General features: G+C 39.9%; 1 protein-coding gene across 1 annotated transcript in view; it reads right to left on the bottom strand.

The window, feature by feature from the left end:
• Positions 1-231: 231 nt before the first annotated feature.
• The window catches only part of HSPA12A (heat shock 70kDa protein 12A), a gene marked incomplete at its 5' end in the record, with an annotated part of 30,636 nt that continues 9,585 nt past the window's right edge, over positions 232-21,282 (bottom strand). Inside the window, 6 exons of the mRNA XM_009578443.1 lie at positions 232-881; positions 2,353-2,456; positions 4,151-4,409; positions 5,499-5,603; positions 6,163-6,249; positions 9,027-9,198. Coding sequence (XP_009576738.1) covers positions 247-881; positions 2,353-2,456; positions 4,151-4,409; positions 5,499-5,603; positions 6,163-6,249; positions 9,027-9,198 — 1,362 coding nt within the window. The remainder of the gene's footprint in view (positions 882-2,352; positions 2,457-4,150; positions 4,410-5,498; positions 5,604-6,162; positions 6,250-9,026; positions 9,199-21,282) is intronic.

Raw genomic sequence — 21,282 nt, forward strand, 5'->3', positions numbered from 1 at the left:
TTAAGCATGCTTGAGTAACTTGGGAACTTTTACTACCTCTGCAACTTTTGCTCCCAAAACTTTTTAAGACTCTTTCAAAATTCAGTCTTTGGTCATCAAAGGGCACAAACGTGAAATACCCCACCTTACTAGCTGTTCTCATATAGCCTGCTGAAATTCAAGTTGATTACATGATACATGAAAGTCAAAAAATGGAATAGTGGAAGATCAGTCTCACAAACAGGCTGTGGTGGGAAAAATGGGCTCTTAGTAGTTTAAGAAATCAATACCAACTTTGACGCTTTTAGAGGTGGCAACATCAACGGCCATGGCTTTGATTTCAGTGTCCCCAAACTGCATAAGTGTTTTGATCTCCCGCCGGTTTGGCACTGAAGCATCAGTTCCCGTGAGATCCAAGCGAAGGGTGCCACACTTCTTCACTCCAGATTCGGTGATGAAGCTGACATTATCTTGTTCTGAGCTATAGATATTGATCACTATTACTAACTGAGAAGGTTTGGCAGGTGTGTAACTGCGTGTTACAGTTTCTCCAAGAGCTACAGATTGGTCAGCTGAGATAAATTTGTCAAAGACATCAGTGCACCAGCGTGTGCCATCTTTGATTAGAAGCTTCTCTGGTGGATGCTTCCCTTCCACAAACCGATTGAGCACACCCACACCATAGGTGAGAGGTGAACGCCGCACTTTGATGACAGCAGGGTCTAGACCAAAGAGAACAGCTCCTTTGAGGATAGTGAGCCCCACATCCTGAGGAATGATGACTCGACACCTCGAACCAAAAGCGCTTTGGACAGCTTGTTGGAGTAAGGGGGATTCAGCGAAGCCACCCACCAGGAACAGAAACTTGACACTGGTCACTTCTGGCTTATCAAACACATCACCTAAACAGAAACAGAGCCCATTCAATAGGGAAAAATCCACTGTGACAAGGCAATGCAGGTGAAACTCCTAATGTCTGAGTGCACTGAATGTCCCATGCACTTGCACAAGATCTGAAACTGCCACATCTATGCCCACACTGCCACTCTCAGCATGCACTAGTTCCACTTCTGCAGTCTCTTCTATACTCTATTTCACTGTGAATGGAAACTTACCTCAAAGCATACAGTATTTCTGAAGTGGCACTTAAAACAGAATTTTTATTTAGCTTCTACCGGTAAAGGGAGACACGGATTTCTTGCAAAGAAATCCTGCCAGTCACACTATGGGTGGTAGGGAAACAGACGTCATCTTGCCACTTCAGGTACCAGTAAGATATTCCCAAACCTAACTGTTTCACATACCCTTTATTGCTTTCCAGATAAGTCACCCCATTTTAAATTCACTTCATTATTTCTGACCCTAACATCTTAACTGCAATATGTACCATCTGCAAAATAATACATTTTTAGCTTCCTTCTTAGCTTAAGCCCACATCCCCTACTTTCAAGAAAATCATACAGTTCAGTTGTAGGCTCACCCTTATTAACCGAGGTAGCATGACTGAGGTATCTGTCACTATTGTAATTTTAGACCTCCACCTCCCTGCTCACATATAAGCTGTTCTGTACTAGCTGTCCAATTTGTGGCCTCTCAAAATTTATCTAATAATTCCTCACATATAGTGAGTAAAGCTGGATATTCCACTCCAAATACAATTCAATTAGTGCTTTGTAATGTGTAGAACAGCAATACTTTGATTAGTACATATATTATACTCTACTTGATACAAATCCAATCTTCCACTAGGAAGTTTTTAAATAATAAATTTCCCAATAAGCCTATGTCACTTCCCATTACTGGATAAATAAATTCAGTGCTGCTTAAGCCACACTTGGAAGTACTTTTACCATGATGCATCATTTATTATTTGTGTTTTAGAGATGTGAGTGATTTGGACGGTCATGAACAAATGTAGCTTTGTAAGTCCTTCCACTGAGCAGAAATGAGCTAGAGGTCTTAATAACAGGAATAATCAGAAACTAGTTACATCTCTGGCCTTATTTAGTTGTTGCCTGAAACAGGAAAAAGAAAAGCAGGATCTGGGTTAGTCAGTGCTTTTCAGCCTTCTGAATGCTTGCAGCCCTGGAAGTACAGAATAATTGAAGCTTAAGCAGTAACAGGACTGAATCACTCTCAATAACTAGTACTAGGAACTAGGTAGGAATACGTGTTAAGGTGATGTCCCTTACTTCTATTATTTTTCTAACTACTTTGTAGAGAGCTACAAGTTTCAGAACTAAATTCCTTGCCCACATTTGATGCGTACTAGGGGGGGTTGTTTGACTTTAATTCCAGTTACTGGTTTGAAAGAGGTGAGCAAAGCTTCAGTTTCAGCTCAGCTGCAAAGTGGAATTACACATAGATACGTACTAAGGTGCTGAACAATCTGGTCAATTGTAGGTTTGAAAAGAGCATTCATTGCATCCGGGCTCATCCTCAGCATTCCCTGGGAGGACCACTTCACAAAGTCCACACTGGAAAAGAACAGTTAGAAAGGACATTAAAACATTACAGCTGAGCTGTAAGCAAAAACCAAGCACTTACAAGACACACTACATAAATAAGCGAATGAGTTTACAGAATGTGCATGCATTTTGCTTGGAAGAAAATGCCTCACCTCACCCTAGCCCCATACCAACTGCAGCAATGTAAAATTTCAAGGGAGAATTGTTATTTTTCCTTGTCTAATTGTTGTTTTCTTTGCCTGATTGCCTTCTGTAGCATTACTAATGCTCAGTTGCTTCCTGAAACAGCTGGCAGTCAATCCATGCTCGCTCATCTGAAACAGCATTGATTCATTCCCAGAAGGGCAACATTTAGATTATAGCAGTAGCAGGCCAAAGCTACTGGAAACACACAAGGAACACAAGCAAGTATGGGAAGCCTCAGGAGGCAGAAGGGAGCACAGCATTTTTAATGAGGCATAACATTTGTTAAGTGAATACAGGCATTATGTTATTCCATCACTGATGCACATCCATATAGCTCAGTAATCTCCTTTTCATTCACGCACATTATATGTCACCTTCATACTCTTTCTAACCCGTTATCCAATTAATTTCATTTTACTTGAAGGGAACATTTAGCATTCCCTCTAAGATTTACCATTGAGACTATTAATAAGAAGGAGATGGTCTTGTCAGGGGGAATATTTCCAGAAATTTTTAATGATTTCAGGACCTCAGTCTCATTTAGGAAGTGACTCCAAGCTGGATGCCAAGTCATTTAGGCTTAAAGTACATTTACCAATAACTTTAGGAAGAGATGCAGGAGTAGCCTGCATGCTACATTCAACATTCACTGGATTAAAAAAATGCAGAAAGAAGCGAAGGTACAGGTACTAAATATCATGTCTTCTGCTCTCAGGTCCCAAGCATTCTGCACCAGATTTGCAGGCTCTCTTGCTCATTCTCTTTGATGCCATTAATCTCCAGGTCTCCTGTAGTATATAACTTCAAAAGATGCAAAATGCCCACTTCTACTTTCTCCTCACTTCCTTTTGTGTAGCAGCCTGTGACCTTGTCATTTATGGTGCTTTCTTGATACTTACAATCAGCAATTAAAATCTCTGCAGGGAATTATATCTCTCCACCTATTAAGCAAATGATCTAACTGTAACATACTAGGAGAAAAGAAAGCTTGCCATCACTTCAAAAGGAGAATGCCTTCCTCTTGCAGAGCTCTATGCAATAGTATATGTTTTCACCGGTGATCTTGTATTGTTTATAATTTTCCTCAAGTCATGAATATACTTACATATCTCACTCAAGATCTTGGATTTGTTCCAGGGCCCAGGCCTCTAAAAATTAAGGTTCTAGGTAACTAACTTTTAGACATCAAATTCTGTATTTGATCTGACCTTCCTAATTAAGACGTAAGAGACCCAAAATACATTGTCAAATTCAGGAAAGTGACACAGTGGTGGCCTAGCGAAAGCCATAGAAAGCAACACCAGGAGAGTGCAAGTCTTGTATAGAAAAGCTTTTGCAAGAGATTGATACAACTTTTCATTCTGGAAACTGCACTTCAGGCAATCCCATTTTCTCATCCTTATATTACGTTTTTACATTATTATCTTTCAGTCTACATGTAATTAGGATATTTTAATTATTTGTCTTTGCTATCAGTAGTTAATTCAGCATCCATTTGGGTTCAATCGTCTACTCACTTGCTTTTCCTCAAGGCATGTTCTACACTATGACCTCGAAACTTCTTGTAATAGTCAATGAAGGAGAAAGGCAGAGTGATGTTTAGTGGATTGGTCCTGTCTGGAGCTGCTGCCCGTTTACGGGACTCAAACGCTATCATCAGATCTACCCAGGCAGCAGGACGTTTGATTTTGAATTGCTCAATAAAATCTTCTCCAAATATTTTACACAGGAGCTTTTCAAATTCATAGTCCACACCTAGAGAACCATATGGTCCACCTGTATTACAAACAAAACACAGCTTTAACATTCTGATTTCAAGTTGACCAAATACACATCAGTTTGACACTACTAGGACTGCCATAGGAGAAGGTCTACAGAAAGAGGTATCTTTTCTAAATATAACAGTTGGTCTAATACAGAACATAATCTTATCTTTGCTTCACTTTTACTCCTATACCATCATAGCCACTGTAACATTACCACTATAAAACAGAAACATTTTTATTAGAAGCAAAGGAAACTGCCTCCTTACCCACACATGAGAAGGTGTGAGTTGGACTCATATTCAGGAGTAGATAGACTTGATGTACAGTGTCCCATTTGCTCTTACTAGGTTGTTTCCTGAGGTAGTCTTACAGCCACCAAGGCTGAGAACGCTCAGTGATGAACCATACAGACGAAGACTAACTCAGTATGGAGACACAGGAACAAATAATAGGCTGTCTCATGTGGGTAACAGCTTAGTCACGGGACAAACTCAAAGGGCATCTGGAGTTCAGGAAGGGAATACCATTCAAGGAATTGCACTTTATATCTTTGCTGCGGACCAGTCATTGTGCATTTTTCCCAGGGGATTGTAGACCCTCCTTGTTACACTGTGTGTGAAATTACTGGGACATATATATGCTTCCCCTTAAATCTAGGAAAATTCTGTTCTGCCAACAGCCACTTTACAAGGATCTTGTTGTGACACTCAGCTATTCATATCTCCACAGTACATCTCTGAATACCTGGACAGAGCAGCAATACACAGGTGACCTCTCAAAGGACAGGAAAATGACGACTCTACTAGCAGAAGTCAGACCAGGACCACAGCAGGAGGTCATGGCCTGAACAGGAGTGAATAACACAGGAGATGGCAGTTGCTTACCCTTCCAACGTAAGGTTTACCATCCCAAAGCATCAGAAGCATTAAGTGATTTACCCTTGTCTGCTGACCAGCAGCTAGGTTATATTAATTTTGAATGCTGGTCTTATTTCAGGAAGGACTGTTAGTGAAATGTAGTGAACAATACAGGCATACATTTCCTTCACTGACAAGTATAAATATTACATAAATAAAGCAAGCAGTGGAAGTGACATTACCTGTTGCTTTGTATAGCTCCTTAAGATGTCCTTCAGGGAGCCTTATCTGATGGACAGTCATATCCACTGTGCCTCCTCCACTGTCAACAACGATGTAACGGTCACCTAGGAACAGGCAAATGATATTTACATTAACATTATCACAACAGTGTATTGCAATGAAAACTTCTCAGGGCCATATCACCATGAAAGTTAATGACTTACAGAAAGTCATGAATGTCTATGCTGAACACTTGAACTTTTTTGGTAATTGTAATGCAATGATAGACAATAAATACGAAAATCAGATGTCAAAAGCTATTGATTTAGCACAGATGAAAAGTGGTTTAGTAGAATTGTTCATGCTGCTAGTGTACATTCTAGTAGGTTATCAAATTAATACTATGGCATATTTACAGGGCCTATTCTAAGGAAAATATTCTGTTTGTATTTTAACACCTGGATTCCTTTCTACCATTTCCTTAATAAACTGTATTTTGCTAGAGTATATAGAATAGCAGTTCAGCCTTAGTAACTAAGAGCAGCACGTGAACTTGTATTTTTTGATTTTCCTATTTATAACCACTGTGAGAACAATGCAGTGCACAGCACATTTGTGGGAAACAAAATGTTTGCCTGCAGTATAAAACCAATGAGAGCAAAGTTATTCAAGAAAGGACACTACCTTCCTCCAGTTCGGACCAGATCTCTCCTATGACATTTTCCACCAAAAAGGTACGACTCTGTCGATTACGACGGATGTGTTCCTTAGCTAGTCATTGACAGAGAAAAAAATTACTGAGTATAAGAAAGCACGAAGAAGTTGATATCATAAGCTGCAGGAAACAAGTGCAAGCAGGCTGACAGATCTGTCTGTATCACTTCTTAATGAAAGAAATGAACAAAAATTATTGTATTAGAATCGGGAACATTATAACATTGTTCCTAGAAAGAAGGAAAAATGTTTTTCAGCCACACTGATCTTCCTTGATACTAACTGGATTAAAACCAATAATCTAACATGAAAGCTATAAACAGGTCTGATTTTTTTTTTTTTTTATATTCTGGTTTTTAAAGCACTTCCTGGAATCAGGCGGGCTTGCAGCCAGCTGTGCTTGGCGTAGCCCCTGCCGCCAGGCGGCAGCCCCGGCCCGCTGCCAGACCCACCTGCACGCCCGGGGCCGGGGAGACAATCCCCACGTTTCAAAAGCCACTGCTCATTTTGGGTGCTCAGGCAAAGACGCCTCCTGAGCCTTTCAGGATGTCGATCTGTCTCAAAACAAGCAGCCAAAAGCACTGTTTCTCAGATTTATAACTTCTTAAGGCCACAGTGATCACCAAGTCTGACCCTCATAATATTTTAAATATACACCAATTAAAAATAAAGCATAATCTAGCAATATTATAAAAATAAGTTAACTTAAAGACTTAATTGCTATTTAGACATTTAAAAGATGCAGAACAGTCTGTGAAGAGAGAGCAGAGTAGTGAGAGCCTTTGCTATTATGCTTCTTAATCAACCCCTACAACTGCATGATCAAAAAATCATTCCCTGTGTAACCTTCACTCACCTCCAAAGGCACTTGTATGAAACGCTACAGAAGAAGAGAGGCATCCTGTCATGCATGAAAATATCATTCTTTCTGAAAACGTCAGCATGCACATCACTGAATGCCTTTTGCTTCTTGTTTCTATAGTGCCTCTCATCAGAAAAAGACCAGCGGCTCCACTTGCACCCATACTCTCCCCATGAAGACCCCATGATGCAGACAAGCCGTGTCAGCCTCGCTGTGCTGACTTAGCAGCACACAGTGAGAGCTTAAACGACGAAGCATTCAATGACAGAACAAGCACTAGGTCCAAGCAAGGGCCTGACACAGAGCCCACACAAGTCAATGGGAGTCCTTTCATTCACTCCTGTGGGCTAGAAGTGAACGCAAGAGCCAGTCTTAACTATAACTGGAGTAAGGTTATCCTGGCTACTATGAACAGTAAAATTTTTGTTTTGACTCAGAGCAATAATATGGTCCTTGGAGTGCTTCTCTCTGTTTATATTTAAAGGATTTTTCTCCTTAATCTGTTCTCAGCTTGTCTTGGGTGCCTGCCATGCCTTTATGAAATTTTAATTCTAACCCCAAATTAATTCACTCCAAACTTTGTTTTCATTAATTTTGACATGAAACCTTTCTCATCCCCAACAGCTTTTACCATACAAGGTCAAGAAGGAGAATGGTACCCCCTATCAAAAAAAAAGCCCATTAGCAGAAATCCATGATCTGCCAGATTCTGCCTAGCTTTAAAACCTTAACCAGAGAAACTCTCTTCTTTTATTATTTTCCCAGAGGCAAATCCCTGTGTAGCCTGAAAGTGAGTTCATGTAAAATCGCATGGAACTGGAATGGTTCAGGACACAAACGAGGGGGACGGAAGGCGAGGGGCCCCTGAAGGGACTGTGTCCTGAAAAGGGATTGTGTCCTGTGCTCTGCGTGGGCCTTCGTAACACTGAACACATCTGACAAGTGCTGGCTAGGAGAGGCACGGATATGAGAGAATGATGTAGTGCCTCCACCTAACTGAAAAAAAAAATACCCTCCGGTAAGTACAGGAATAGCTTTACCAGCTTAATCTTCCATTTGCCTGTACTCTTTTGACCTAGTAAATGTGATAAAATACAAGTTCTTCTGAAAAATTCCTTTTGGGATAGATTGGCACACTACCACCAATATCAGTGCAACAGTTACAGTTCACACAAACAGGAAATCTGTACATTATGCAGCAATCACATCTCACTGCTTCTTCATTTTCCTTTTGTGTTTTCTCTCCTATTTTCCTCCAATCTCAGGTAAGATACCCAAGCTCAAAAATCTTTGGTGACGAAGGATCTTTTGGCAATTGACTTACACTGTGGTCCAATCTCTGTCCCTCATTGTAAGTCAGTCTTCAAACATGAATATTAGCAACAGATCTCAAGTCAATAAATCAGAAGTGCTGTATCTAGTTGCTCTTCTATAAGCAGATAAATTCCTTGCTTTATTCCAATACTGTGTGTTCCCCTGCGTGTTGACAGTAATTAATGATATTTCATAAAGATGACATCAAAAAGCATCTGCCAAAATTCTGGAACACCTCAGACTAAATGTCTCATTGCAGATCCAATTGTTTAACACTGCTTCAATAATGCAGCTAATCCAACACATAATTGTTTCCAACAAATTAAATTAAAAAAATGATCCAACATGAAGTATTGATTTTTAATTAAGGCAAAAAAAAACGGTTGTGAAAATACTAAAAGACTCCCACAACATCCCAATAAAGCCAAGGCAAAGAAGCTACCTGTGTTCTAAAATTTAAGTCTGTGCAAACATGCCTGCTGGATCAATGCCTAAACTAGCCTAATTACAGTAAACAGCGAAACAGTTTATAAAATCGATGCTAGTCTGAAACGTTTCACGAGGGCAAAGACAACAAGAGTTGGTAAGAAAACAGCCCTCATGGACAAAGCAAACTTGGGCATAAGAATCTAAAGAAGTGAGTTAATAGAAGTAGTACCCTGTGTAAATCCAGTTCCAATAGTGTCACTTGGGCTATAACCATTGACAGGTGCCCTACTACTCAGGTCTATCATCTGGTGCAGGCGGAGCTTTCGGCAGTAGATAGAGGCAGCCTCGGGTTCCAGGGCAATGATCAACTGCTCGGGATTTTCAGGAGATGCCATTCCTGCCTGCGAGAGAGAATCGATCAGAGAAGTGGGGTGGGAAATACCGCAACCTATCAGACCGTTTTCAGCAATTGAACAAGCTTTTCCCCAGCTCGTGGTTTCAGACAGGTCAGCCCTCCGAGTTCAACGCGCGAAGGAGCTGCTGCCATTGGCTAAAGGTCTTGATCTGGGAATCGTCCTGCCCACAATGTATAGCAAAACTTCACAGGCTGTAACAGGGAAGTATGCATGCACTTACCATGCTAAGTGTCTAACCAAGCAGCTGTGTACATGACAGGTGGAGAAAGGAGGAAAGTCATTTTGAAACCTGTGATGAATGGCCTAAAACCTGAACTCCTAATTAACCTGTGAATCTGCATGCTAAGAGGGGCCCCAGTCTGCTTTAAAAAATGAAGGAGTACCTTTGGCCTCTCCTCCCCACAACGACATTTTAAGTATGTCTTTCTTTATATCCCAGGTATATTTAGTCCTTGCTGAAATGGACCCTCTCCGCACTGTGTAGCTTACTAGGAATATATGATACACTTGCCAGTAATGCATCTTTTGACTTAAAACAAATATTTTCTATTTCAAAATCCACTGCTTTTAAGCACATTCATTTTTATAACATCTTCAAAATGCTCAGTTTGTTCAAGGACTCAAAATACAATAGGGCAAGTTCCCAAAAATGTAATGGGAACAAGCCTAAAAATAATCCCACATTATAAAATCAACATTTGCCATTCTTTCTATTTTCTCTCTGGATTTTCAGCCTCCAGACACATAGATTTTCAAGAAGCCACAAGTTCTCATGTAACCGCATCACTCTCAGAGCTGGGCTTAGAGAAGAATATCAAAGAGCAGTTGACAAAACTGTGTTTTCATTTCTTTTCTCCTTACTTCTCCCTACTGTATGATTTTCTGTTAAAATAGATAAAAACATCTTTCAACTCTTTCTGCTCAACTTTTGGTTTACCTGCTGTTGTTTTTCAGTTAAGTGCCTGAGTACGAAAGCATGCTAGCAAACAAATAAAGGTATTAATATTTTTCTGCTTCCACGGTCAGTCTTCCAGCAAACCTTCACTTCAGCTCATACACATGTGGTGGCTCCAGAGCATCCCCAAAAGAAGGCAGACTCACATGGAAAGACTGCGGACCTGGACTGGAATTTGGCTTCCTTCATACAGCCACACTGTGGGCTGTGGGAATTGCTGGCTAGTTTACACCTGCAGCTAGAAACTCAAAGTAAAGCTTGTTCAAAAACCAATACTGGGGTAAGACTTGGAGACATAAAATTGTCCTTCACATTTACTGACTCATTTTATCCTCTCCATCTTAATAAATAAGATACATAGATTTTTACAGAAAGCACCTTCCTCATTGTTGACAACAAAAAAAGAAAAACAACAACAAATAAATTCCAAAATAAGAAAGTAAGGGTTAAACTAATGATGGTTGCTCATTATTTTAAAAGCACACCTCATGATTGGGATTATGGCCACTTTACATCCTTTATTGTTGTTGGGCAAAACCTTGTGCTTTGGTTACATCCACTAGACTCAACAGCATGATCTGAAATTAGTGGAACTGTCCGGGAAGGAGAATACTGTGCAAATGTCACAGAGTATCAAACCTTCCCAGCTATGTGGCAATATGTATTGAAAAAATATTGTACTGAAAAGAATGTTTGCAACCAAACTTTCAAAATTTGGAAAACGCAGATTTACAGCAGCCAGAGTAACCCTAAAAGGTATAAACCAAGCACAGGTCCAAGCCAGACTCTCCTGCCATCATACCACTTGCATGCAAGCATGTTGGCAGGTACAGGCTTAGGTAAAGCTATGGAGCGGTACTGGGGATGAAGATGAAGTTCTTGCATTGTGCCTTAGCATAAACCCAATCCTTCCTCCAACCGGTCTGGATGTACTAGGCACAGGCAGGGCTGGCTTCACACCAGCTCACTTCAACATCACTTATCTCCAGCTGAGCTCTTCTACCCACAAAGCTCTAATTTGTTGCATTGGAAAGGGCAAAAGATATGAATCAATACTTGGTCCCTGACAGATGTTTATCTAATCTGCTAAAGAATTCCAAAAATGTATGGTCTCTGCACACAAACTATCTCAGCCCTTTACCGTCTTTGCCTTTGGAAAGTTTTGCTAAAAGCCTAATCTGAATCTTCCTTGCTGCAACTTTAAGGCCAGCACTTCTTGTCCTATCCAATAAGGACACAGAGAGCAAATAGCTCCCTACCACCCTGCTGCGGTTTTCACATATATTCAGTCCATTATCACATCCTATGAGAGCTCTGAATCTGAGCAGCAAGCCTTTTTTTTTTAATATCCAGCAATGTGGATGAACTTGGTGTGCTCAGCCTACTCCATGTACTGGCCATACGTTAGTAGCACAGACAAAGAAATTCTTAGTCTCGTGTCTAACCGACACACTAAAGAGAAAATTGTATTTTAGGGAAAAAACACTTTGTTGCTAAGGATATTAAAATCCAAAGGCTACATCATAAAGTATTTGCAGAGTGACAAGACCTGAGTTGCACACACAGGCAATGCACTGCTATTTCCTAACTTGAGAGGGGGAAAAAAAAAGATTGTATTAATTGCAAAGTCATCTGTTCCAGAGGGGATTTTAGTACAAATTTCCAAGGCTGGTTCTGCAAAAAGAAAACAGTAAACCATTAACAATAACACTTGCTTCCTCCCCTCCTCCAGCAGTAGTCTGTACTTTTCACATTGCAGCCTGCGTGTCAGGAGAGGAAGGCAGTGACCTGCAGGATGGACTCAGATCCATGTTCTCAGACCTTCCAAGTATAGCAGATGCTATTCTTGCTACTTTTTCTCTCTAGATATTATTTTAACATACTTAAAATACGTCCTGAGGAAAACATTCAACAGAAATGACAGTTTTTAACAGTTCAAAGCACAGCTGATCCTAACAGAATTTCATGAAGAAAATGTTGGGGTTTTCTGTTAAAAAGCTTTCCTTGCAGAGTTTGAAGGGCCAATTACAATGAAGAATGTGTTATTTCACATCATAAAAAGACCATACAGGAATCTTGTACAATGAAAGGTACTAGGCATCCCACATATATATATTTTTATATGTACATATACATATCTGTATACATATATATGTATGGATCAATATTGACTCTATTTCATACCTTGTGTATGCAGTATTTCTACTTAGATCATCAGAGATAGCACATTACTGTACATATATATATATCTCTACACACAGTACAGAGAGAATGGGGGAAGGGGAGATGAGAAAGAAACATGAACACATACATATTGCTGGGAAGGAATGGAGCAATGAGGTCACTTTAATACAAGCTCTGAGAAGATGAAGACTTAGGAGGCGGTACCTCGTCCCACCATTACAGCCGAGGAGAAAGGGACAGATGGAAGAAAATTATCGAGCATGCAGAGAAAGAGGAGTGAAAACAGCAGGCGGTCAACACAAAGAAACAGTGATGCATTCGTTAAAAGTATTAACTGTAGAAGTTTGGGAATTTGCTATATTTTACACTCGTTGCTTTCTATCTGCCTCACTCCATGCCCTCGCCCGCTGCTGCCGAAGTACTGCTGTAACTAAGAAGAGAGATTCACAAGTTAACAGGCTTGAACGGGACAGATCTAAACAATGTCTCGGTATTCAACATTATATAGATCATTCTGGCAGTGGGACAGATGTATCATGTTGCTTTTGCCTAGGGCAGCTTATAGCAGACTTTGTAACAGAACCGTGTCTTACTGTAGTCTGCTAAGGAGATTTTCTTTCTCCCATTATACTCACTAGCAGTATAAACCCAGTCATCACTTATGAAACACGAAGGAAGCAGACAGCAGTTTTCCCAAAAACGCAAACGTGGAAAACCCATCATGGAATTACAAAAATCCTTTGAGCATCAGAAAGTTCTTAAAAAATAATTTATTTGCAGGACATTGCTGCGTTTATACACCTGGAAGAAGCAAAGAACACCATGGAAAGAACTACTTTAAAACACTCCCCCAAACTCACTTTGCTTATATTCTTGAGGACTAGGATTTCATGCTTTGACAAGAGAACTCCCAGATTTTCACTCACTCCAGTAAAACAGGTCTGTGAGCTGGTGCCAGTGCATTGCTGTTCATTCGCCAAGATGCATCACTGACAGCAAACCTCAAAGTGCTTCAAAGCCTCACGTACTGGAGCACAAATAACTTTACCATCCAGATGCAGGTGAATTCTCAACCTGGCACACTAACCCAGAGATGTGTCACCCGATGAGAGCCACAGCTGACCACAAATACATTCTTGATTCCCTCAACAGCATCAGCTGCCAAGCGTCAGACTAATTCATCATTAGCAAATATTGAGGTCTGGACTGAAGCTCAGTATAGCAGTCTGAGCACTTCCAGAGAACTAAACGATATTCACTCATTCTGTACGCAGAATCATCATTACTATAGATTAAAAGATGCTACTTTTAAAACCCAGCCTCGCATGCCACGATGCACAATGGAAAAAGCAATGCAGGTTTATTTTATTTTTTTAAATATTGTAATGTATATGGCCTTAGAGACAGCATTATAGTAGAATATTCCACGTAGTTTGAGCCTTTTTAAAAGGCAATGAAAGCCACAAGGTAGGCCTAGATGAAAAGCTCCTTTCTCTGAAAGCTGCCATAATTAGAACTGTTAGCATTTAGCTGGTGTACTTCTGTATTTCATAACACAGCCAGGCAGAATGCTGTTGCTCTATCAGGCTTTAGTTATTACACCTCGGAAGGAATAGCATATTAGGAAATACGCCATCACTGACAAGGTACACGTTTCCTATTACTATCCTTTCAAACTATTCAAAGCAAAAGTTAGATCTCCTTTTCTGCTTTTTCAGAGAGATACATCAGGCATCTTTTTACAGGCAAGCAAAAAAAAAGCCCCACCACTGACTCGTAACACAAGGAACATGCCTTACGTGGAGTGCACCCATTTCTTTGAGCTATAAAACTGATTAAAAGAACTGATACTAAGGTCTTAAATAGTGCAAAAAAAACCCCCACGTACAGAAAATAGTACTCCATCTGTTGAATTTAAGATGCTGATTTATTATTAGAATCATGTGTTAACTGGAGTCAGCCCCATGCATTTTGTACTCATCTTTATTTCTTTGAGCTTCACCTGCCTGGAAATCCTCTCTTTCTCTCTCTCTTTCATGTGCACATATTTCCTCTTCACTCAAAAAACTTTAAAGTCAAACTTGTTTTCTGAATACTAAAAATTCTGCAATCTCACGGCTGACTGCTGTGAGGGTTGGGAGGCTCTCAGCTCACACTGCAGCTTTTGCCATTGTCAGGGAACACACAACCATGCTTTCCTGCACACAGCAGCCTATTTTCAATCATTCCTGAAGTTTCTGCCCTTCCATCAACACTGGGTGATAACACAGGCAGGCACACACACTTTCACAAGATCACTGCATAGGTCTAGCTTACTTTTGGAATCAGATCATTAAAAAGGACCAAACCTGCAGAATGAAACTACACTAGAGCACAACAGCAAAACACTGCCCTGTCTTGTGCAGACTTTCCAAGAACTTTTCTGCATCTAAAAGTACAGTATTTGTGTTAAGTTTGTATGTACAATAATTAGACTTTTATGTCCCTGAGGTTGTGTGGAGGAAGAATAGTCTATAGCATGGCTGTCAAACCCAACTGATGCTGTGGGCCAGCCCCTAGGCTGCTCCACAGGCTAGCCGTGCTACCCTGCCAAGCTAGGAGGGAAAGGAGCAGCTCACGGGACCAAACTGGCCCCATGGAGGCAAACTCTGAGCAGAGCGGTAGCAGAGGAATCTGCCTTAATGATGTTCTGCAGCACGGGGGGTTGGGGACATGAAAACATTAAATAAATAAAATAAAGGACGAGGTGCATTTTACCCCACACTTATGTAGGATTAAATTCAGATGGTTCCTGCACCCTCAGTGTTATGTTAACATAGGCAGAAAGGCCTCAACCTGTTAAGATGAAGCTGTACTTAGTATTGTAAAATCAGCATCTTCCTTATGGCAAAAATATGGTGAAAATATGTATCAATGTTAACACAGCCTCTGAAAAAGATCCAAAAAGTAAAAGAGAAATGGTTAAGAGTCAGTACATATTGGAAATAATGGAGGTACAAAGGAGCACTACACATATTTAGGATAATCAGATCTGTGCAGGCAATCCGGTCTTGACCCCGGTCTTGAAATTATTCCAACATATACTCACAAATTTTAAAAAGTGCATTTTCTCTGGATGAGAACTGTGCTTATACTCAAGGAGAAGTGAATTTTACTTTCTGTTGTGCTACTAACCAGTGAGATGATCCTGGCAGGCTCTGTAGTCCTTACTAGCTCAGATTACCTATCTGTAAAATACGTATACTAGTGCCTTTGTCCTTTATGCTCTGAAAGCCACTAAAGGAAAACATTTTGTAAACTGACTATAGAGTAATATACTATATTACTTTCATGGTAGTTAAATTCGATCTTTCAGAAAGAGAAACAAACTAAGAATAAGGTCTGATTGGATGAATTCTAATTTACTGCTTTGATAAATTTTGTAGTCATCTAAGACCTGATTCAGTACTGCATCAGTGCCATAGGCACTGCATTCACAATTAATAAGACATCTGCAGATACAAAAATGTAGCATAAATAGGCTAAGCAGATAAACATATGCAACAGAAGAACCATACTCATTAGATAGTTGGAAAAACAAGGTGCAGAGACTAAAAGCCTTGGCTAACGTTGTGCAGGAACCCACAATAAGGTGGGAATTCACTCCACAACCCCAGAACTCCAGTTCAGTGTCCCAGCCAAATGCTACTCTTCACCAAACAGCAAGCTTGTATGTCTGCATGTGACACGTAGCACGTACAGAAGCTGCAGGGACACCTCCATCACAGCCTTGGGTCCCCATTCGGCTTTCACAGTTTGCCACCTCCACCAACTGCATTACTTTAATCACTTCTGAAGCAATGCTGCAGACCAGGTGAGTGTAATGATCCGTTCTTCTGAGTGGCAGGAAGAACTTTTTAAAACTGTTTTACCACTAAAGCCACATTAGTAGGCACCAGAGATAAAATTTAAAAGTTGGATTCCATGAAATAGCTCCGTAAAGATAATGTGGTTCATTAGGAAATGAAGCTCTGCAGGACAACATCATTCAGCCAAAAAAACCAGAAGCTGTGAATTAACAACAACATTTTTCTATTTTCCAAGATATTTATTATAATTAGTAACAATAGGAAAGCCATGATTGCAAGTTAAGTACCGCACAGCCCGCATGAAGAAAGTATTGTGTGACTGAATCAAGGCAACACAAAACAGCAGTTGGAAATTAAGTGCCTTGTGAAATTTACACTGTTTAAACTAATCAGTTCATTGTGTTAACGGATTCATGATAACACCATCCACTTAGTGCCTTGGTAAGTGAGCTCTTCTCTAATCCTCCTCCTTTTTCACTAGCTAGTACTTTCTCCAGTTCTATGGCATCAAACTGGGATGTCACAAATAGACGACTGAGATCTAATTACAGAGGCAGAGCATGCCAGGAAAGAAGATGAGCAACATGGGAAAAGACTCTCAGCATTATCACAAAGAGGCGCGTAAGGGGGAGCTGGGTTGGCAGGAGTGGGGCTAGTGGATATCACAAAGCTGCATGAAAAGCACAGCACGTGCAATTTTGCTAGATCTTCAGCCTTGAGACTTAAGAAGCCTTCACAAAAAATGTTGGAAAATCACTACGCCGTCACATACACCGATGCTTTGCTGTTTGTCTTCAGAGTGATGAAGAGTACTGCAGTACAATAAGTCTTGTGAATAAATACAACAGAGTGAGGTCAGACAGCCCATTTAGCTCAGTCCACTTATCTGTTCAAAGACAGATTCTTAAAATTGCTCAACAGCCACAAAACAAACAGGATTTTCAAAGGCACCCAAATTCCTCTTAGTGACCACAGCAAAGAGGCTGTGTTTGCCAAAGGCAGGAGGAAGAGCTGCTGGGTGCTCCCCTCCTTTTGAAAATTCATACTCAGGATTTAAGAGCCTAGTGAAAACTGAGAATTAACATCCTCCTCTTTTTTTTTCTTTTTTAAATGCAGTCAACACAATGTTTGGGTGGTGGTTGATCCTGCAAAGATCTAACATCTACAGTGTCATAAAGGCACTTTTTGCGTTAACAGAACCAAGAGCTTTTTGCTTCCTCTTAAACAACATTTGCTATATATAGATGCATATACAAAATAGATATACATAAATGCATACATTTTCACACTATTGTTGCCTGTTGAGCTAAAATTAGGTTTGTGGCACAGGCTGTCCTTTATACTGTTCTGATCAGGTGCCACTGATATTTTGCATTTCACAAGTAAGAACATAGTGGATAATTATCACAGCTGCAGAATTCCTTCAGTGTCCGCTTCCCCATCTGTACAGTTAAGTAACAGGACAAAGACACTCATCTCTCTGTGAGAAAACTGCTTGAGAGAGCATAAACGAAATCTCAGGCTATGGTAAAATAGTAGTAACTTCATTTTGCAGACAAGGGAAATATAAATTATAAAAGATGAAAAGTGGAAAAGACATCAATTTAATGGAGGGGGCACAAAACTGGAAGTTAAGAGATCCCTGTAATAGTTTTCATTTATTCACTTCACACTAAGTGATTAAGTAACATGAAACACATAGAAGGATGAACCCCAATGTAAAAATCAGTCTTTAAATTGTCCTTAGGATTTTGGGATTATCCTGAGACCTCTCTTTGAGACCCCAGGTATCTTCCCTTCTGCCACGGTTACTATATATTTATATAATTTTTCCTTGCTTTTAAAATACCAGAACGTAGGCTTTGCAGTGCTTTTTGAATTCCCAGGGCTTGCCCAAACCAGAAGCTTATACAAAGTACCTAACCCGCAAAGAATTCACAAGCCTTCCTACAGCCTTCATATAGGCTGAACTTATTGCTGCTCACACTTCAAAAGTAGAACTCCTGTGAAAGGAGTTTTTAGGTGAAATCCTCTAACCTGCAGGAAATCAGGATAGATTATAATAAGGTACCTCACACTTGCACCCATATAGCTGGTTTGGTGAACTTCACCAGACAAGATATAAATTAATTCCAGTTAATAGCAACACTACTCCTCATTTAAGAGTTTGTGCATGAACGTATATGTTGAAGGAGCAAGAGGTTTAGATTAGCATTTAATTTATAATTAGACTTAGTTTTATGGTGGAAGAAACTCTTGGATACCAACTTCAAAAAGCTGGGATGAAAATATGTAATCATTGTGTAAACTACTATTATTATGGTTAATTCCAAAGAAACCACTAGAATCACAGCCCTCTACTACAGCACTTACTTCCTTGTTATTTCTCAGTGTAAGTATTCATGACTGCTAATTTCCATGAGTAGTGGCTACAGAATGAGCTCTGTAAAGGTTATCAACTGAACACTTTTGCACCCCTCAGTTCAAGACAGACATGGAGAAAGTGGAGAGGGTTCAAGGAGCGCTGCTAGAGAACACGTTCTGTAAGGACAGACTGAGGGAGCTGGGTTTGTTTAGCCTGGTAAAGAGGCGGCCAAGGAGCAATCTAATAGCAGCTATCTGAAAGGCAATTACAAAGATAGCAGAACAAAACTTTTCTCAGTCTTACCAGGAGATATAACAAGGGGCAACAGCCACCTGTTGCAGCTTGTAGAGTTCAAATTGGGTATTACAAAAAAACATTTTTACTACGAAGGTGATGGAGCACTGGAACAGCTGCCCAGAGAGGCATCTCTGTCCCTGGAGATTTTTAGAACTTGACTAAACAAAGCCACTACTGAGCTGGCGTTGGCAATAACCCTGCTTCAAATGGAAGGTCACACTAGATGATCTCCAATAAATGCTTCCAATGAGTGCTTCCTCAATTCTAAAATGGTGCAGGTATTATACACTGAGAAAGACCAGAACTGCTGGTAGGAATCTTTCCCAAATGCCAAAGACCTGCACACTTTCTCATTCCTTGTTTTTTTTGAATGCTGTGTCAAATCCTTGCCTGTATCAGCGAAAGGGAGCCCATCGTGTCTGACAGTATGACAGCAATACCAGACTCACTGTAACAAGCCTGCAGTTATTCAGGGCCTCATAGGCTTCCATATGGAGTTCAGTCATCTTTGCAATTAGAACTTTTATTTGAGTGTCTTGGGATCAAAAGGAAACATTTGTCACAGTACTTTTTTTTTTTTAATCTGAAAGCTTAAAATCTGAAAATATAAGGAGTACAACAGTCCTAAGCAGTTCTTTAGCCTTAAACATCAGCCATCAGTCACTTTAAAAAGTGATTCAATATAGCGAAAGCAATTAGTTTAATGCACAAGTTGAGTTTACAACACTAACACAATCTGCACCAAAAAAAAATCTGCCTCAGTCTTGTCAGAGAGGGAAATTCAATTCCTAATTAATTCATTTTCCTGTATTTGGTTGTAGAGAAAAAATGGTCTTGTGCTTTAAAGCATGAGAATACAAATAGCAGACCTGGACTTGAAGATCAATTCTTTTGTGTTCAGCTCTGCTACAAGCTTCCTACGTAACATTTTGCAAGTCACTTAAGACCAAACTTTGTGAAACAATCCACTAAAGCAAATGCATCAATTTCTAAGTATCCAACTCAATACCAAGATTTACAACGGAGCTATTGCAGAAGTTTGTTGGAATGGGGGGTGCTTGGACTCTGGATACTCAAGCTGGCTATCCGTCATACACATACCTGATCATGCTACCTAGCAAGCTGTTTCGGACCAAAGCAGAACCCATTTGATATTTCATTTCTGTTTACTAACTTACCAAGAAAGCTACTCCTATGATAAGAAATAAAGTACAGCCTGTAACATTGTTCCCTCCTAATGGCTGTTTAGAAACTATGGCATTATCCCACTCTGAAAAGCAAGAAGATAAATGTGGCACCTGGAACTGTAATGAAGCGTGACTTTTACTTTCAGCACACTCTGAATAATGAATTTTGAGGAGCAGCATTGGATACAGTCAGAACTGCTGCATTTGTGTGGTCACTGATTAGATGAACCGATTTGTTATAGACGGCTAGGCTGTCTTATTGAGATAAATGCCTTTGCTAAGCACAGTCAGACTGCCTCAATTTATTTTTCTTGGGGTTGCTGTTACTCAGTTAAGAGTACAGATTGCTTTACCTGTGCATTTTTATACTTTATATTTTATACATTATTTTTATAATCTATTCTTTGTATTTTCAACCTTGGAATTCTTTGGGACTGTAAGCACTGTTTGATTCTATTATTAAAACCCATACTCATCAGGTCTTCTCAATTTTGTATTATAATTTCCCTTTTTTAATTTATAAAACAATAAAATTTACTAAACATAGGATATAATACAAACCTTTCAAACTCCTAAAATGCATAATCAAATCCAGAGAAGGAAGAGAAGCAGATAATCTCAAGAGCTCCTGAGCTCTATGAAGTATTACTCGGGGAACCATGAAGCTCTGCTGGGCAGTAGGAACAATGAGAGGACAGAGAACAGGAAATATTGCCAAATCCCTATATGGGACACTAACAATTGCAGAATATTGAAAGAATACAGTATTCACTATATAAAGTTACAAGGATTAAGATTATACTTCTATTCCAAATGCTAAGGTAAACACGGCTTCTTGCAGAAAACACCAATGCTGACTAAAAGGGCGCCTCTCTGTCAAGCCTTCCAAAATGTCACCCTCCTCTCGCAGTCAGAGGGAATCTGAAGCATTACCAAGAATTTTTTGCTGCGTTACATTATATCCCCCAAGGTGCAGGAGAACATTAGTTGCAAGTTTTATGACTAGCGTGCATTAGAAAAACAAAGCCATTAAATTCTCATAAGCTTTTCAATTTTTCATGTTACATTACTTAGAAATGCTTTTTGTACCATGGGCATGTACCAGCTACCACAACAGCAATGCCTGACTCTCTTCCTATTTAAGTATCCCTCCTAGTGTCTCAGGCTCTCCCCTTCCCTCTGTTTCAAAATATCCTCATCGTAGGTCCTTATGACTCAAGCTGATTTTATTAA

The sequence above is a fragment of the Fulmarus glacialis genome, unplaced genomic scaffold (genome assembly GCF_000690835.1).
Source record: "Fulmarus glacialis isolate BGI_N327 unplaced genomic scaffold, ASM69083v1 scaffold7920, whole genome shotgun sequence".
NCBI classification, from domain to species: domain Eukaryota; kingdom Metazoa; phylum Chordata; class Aves; order Procellariiformes; family Procellariidae; genus Fulmarus; species Fulmarus glacialis.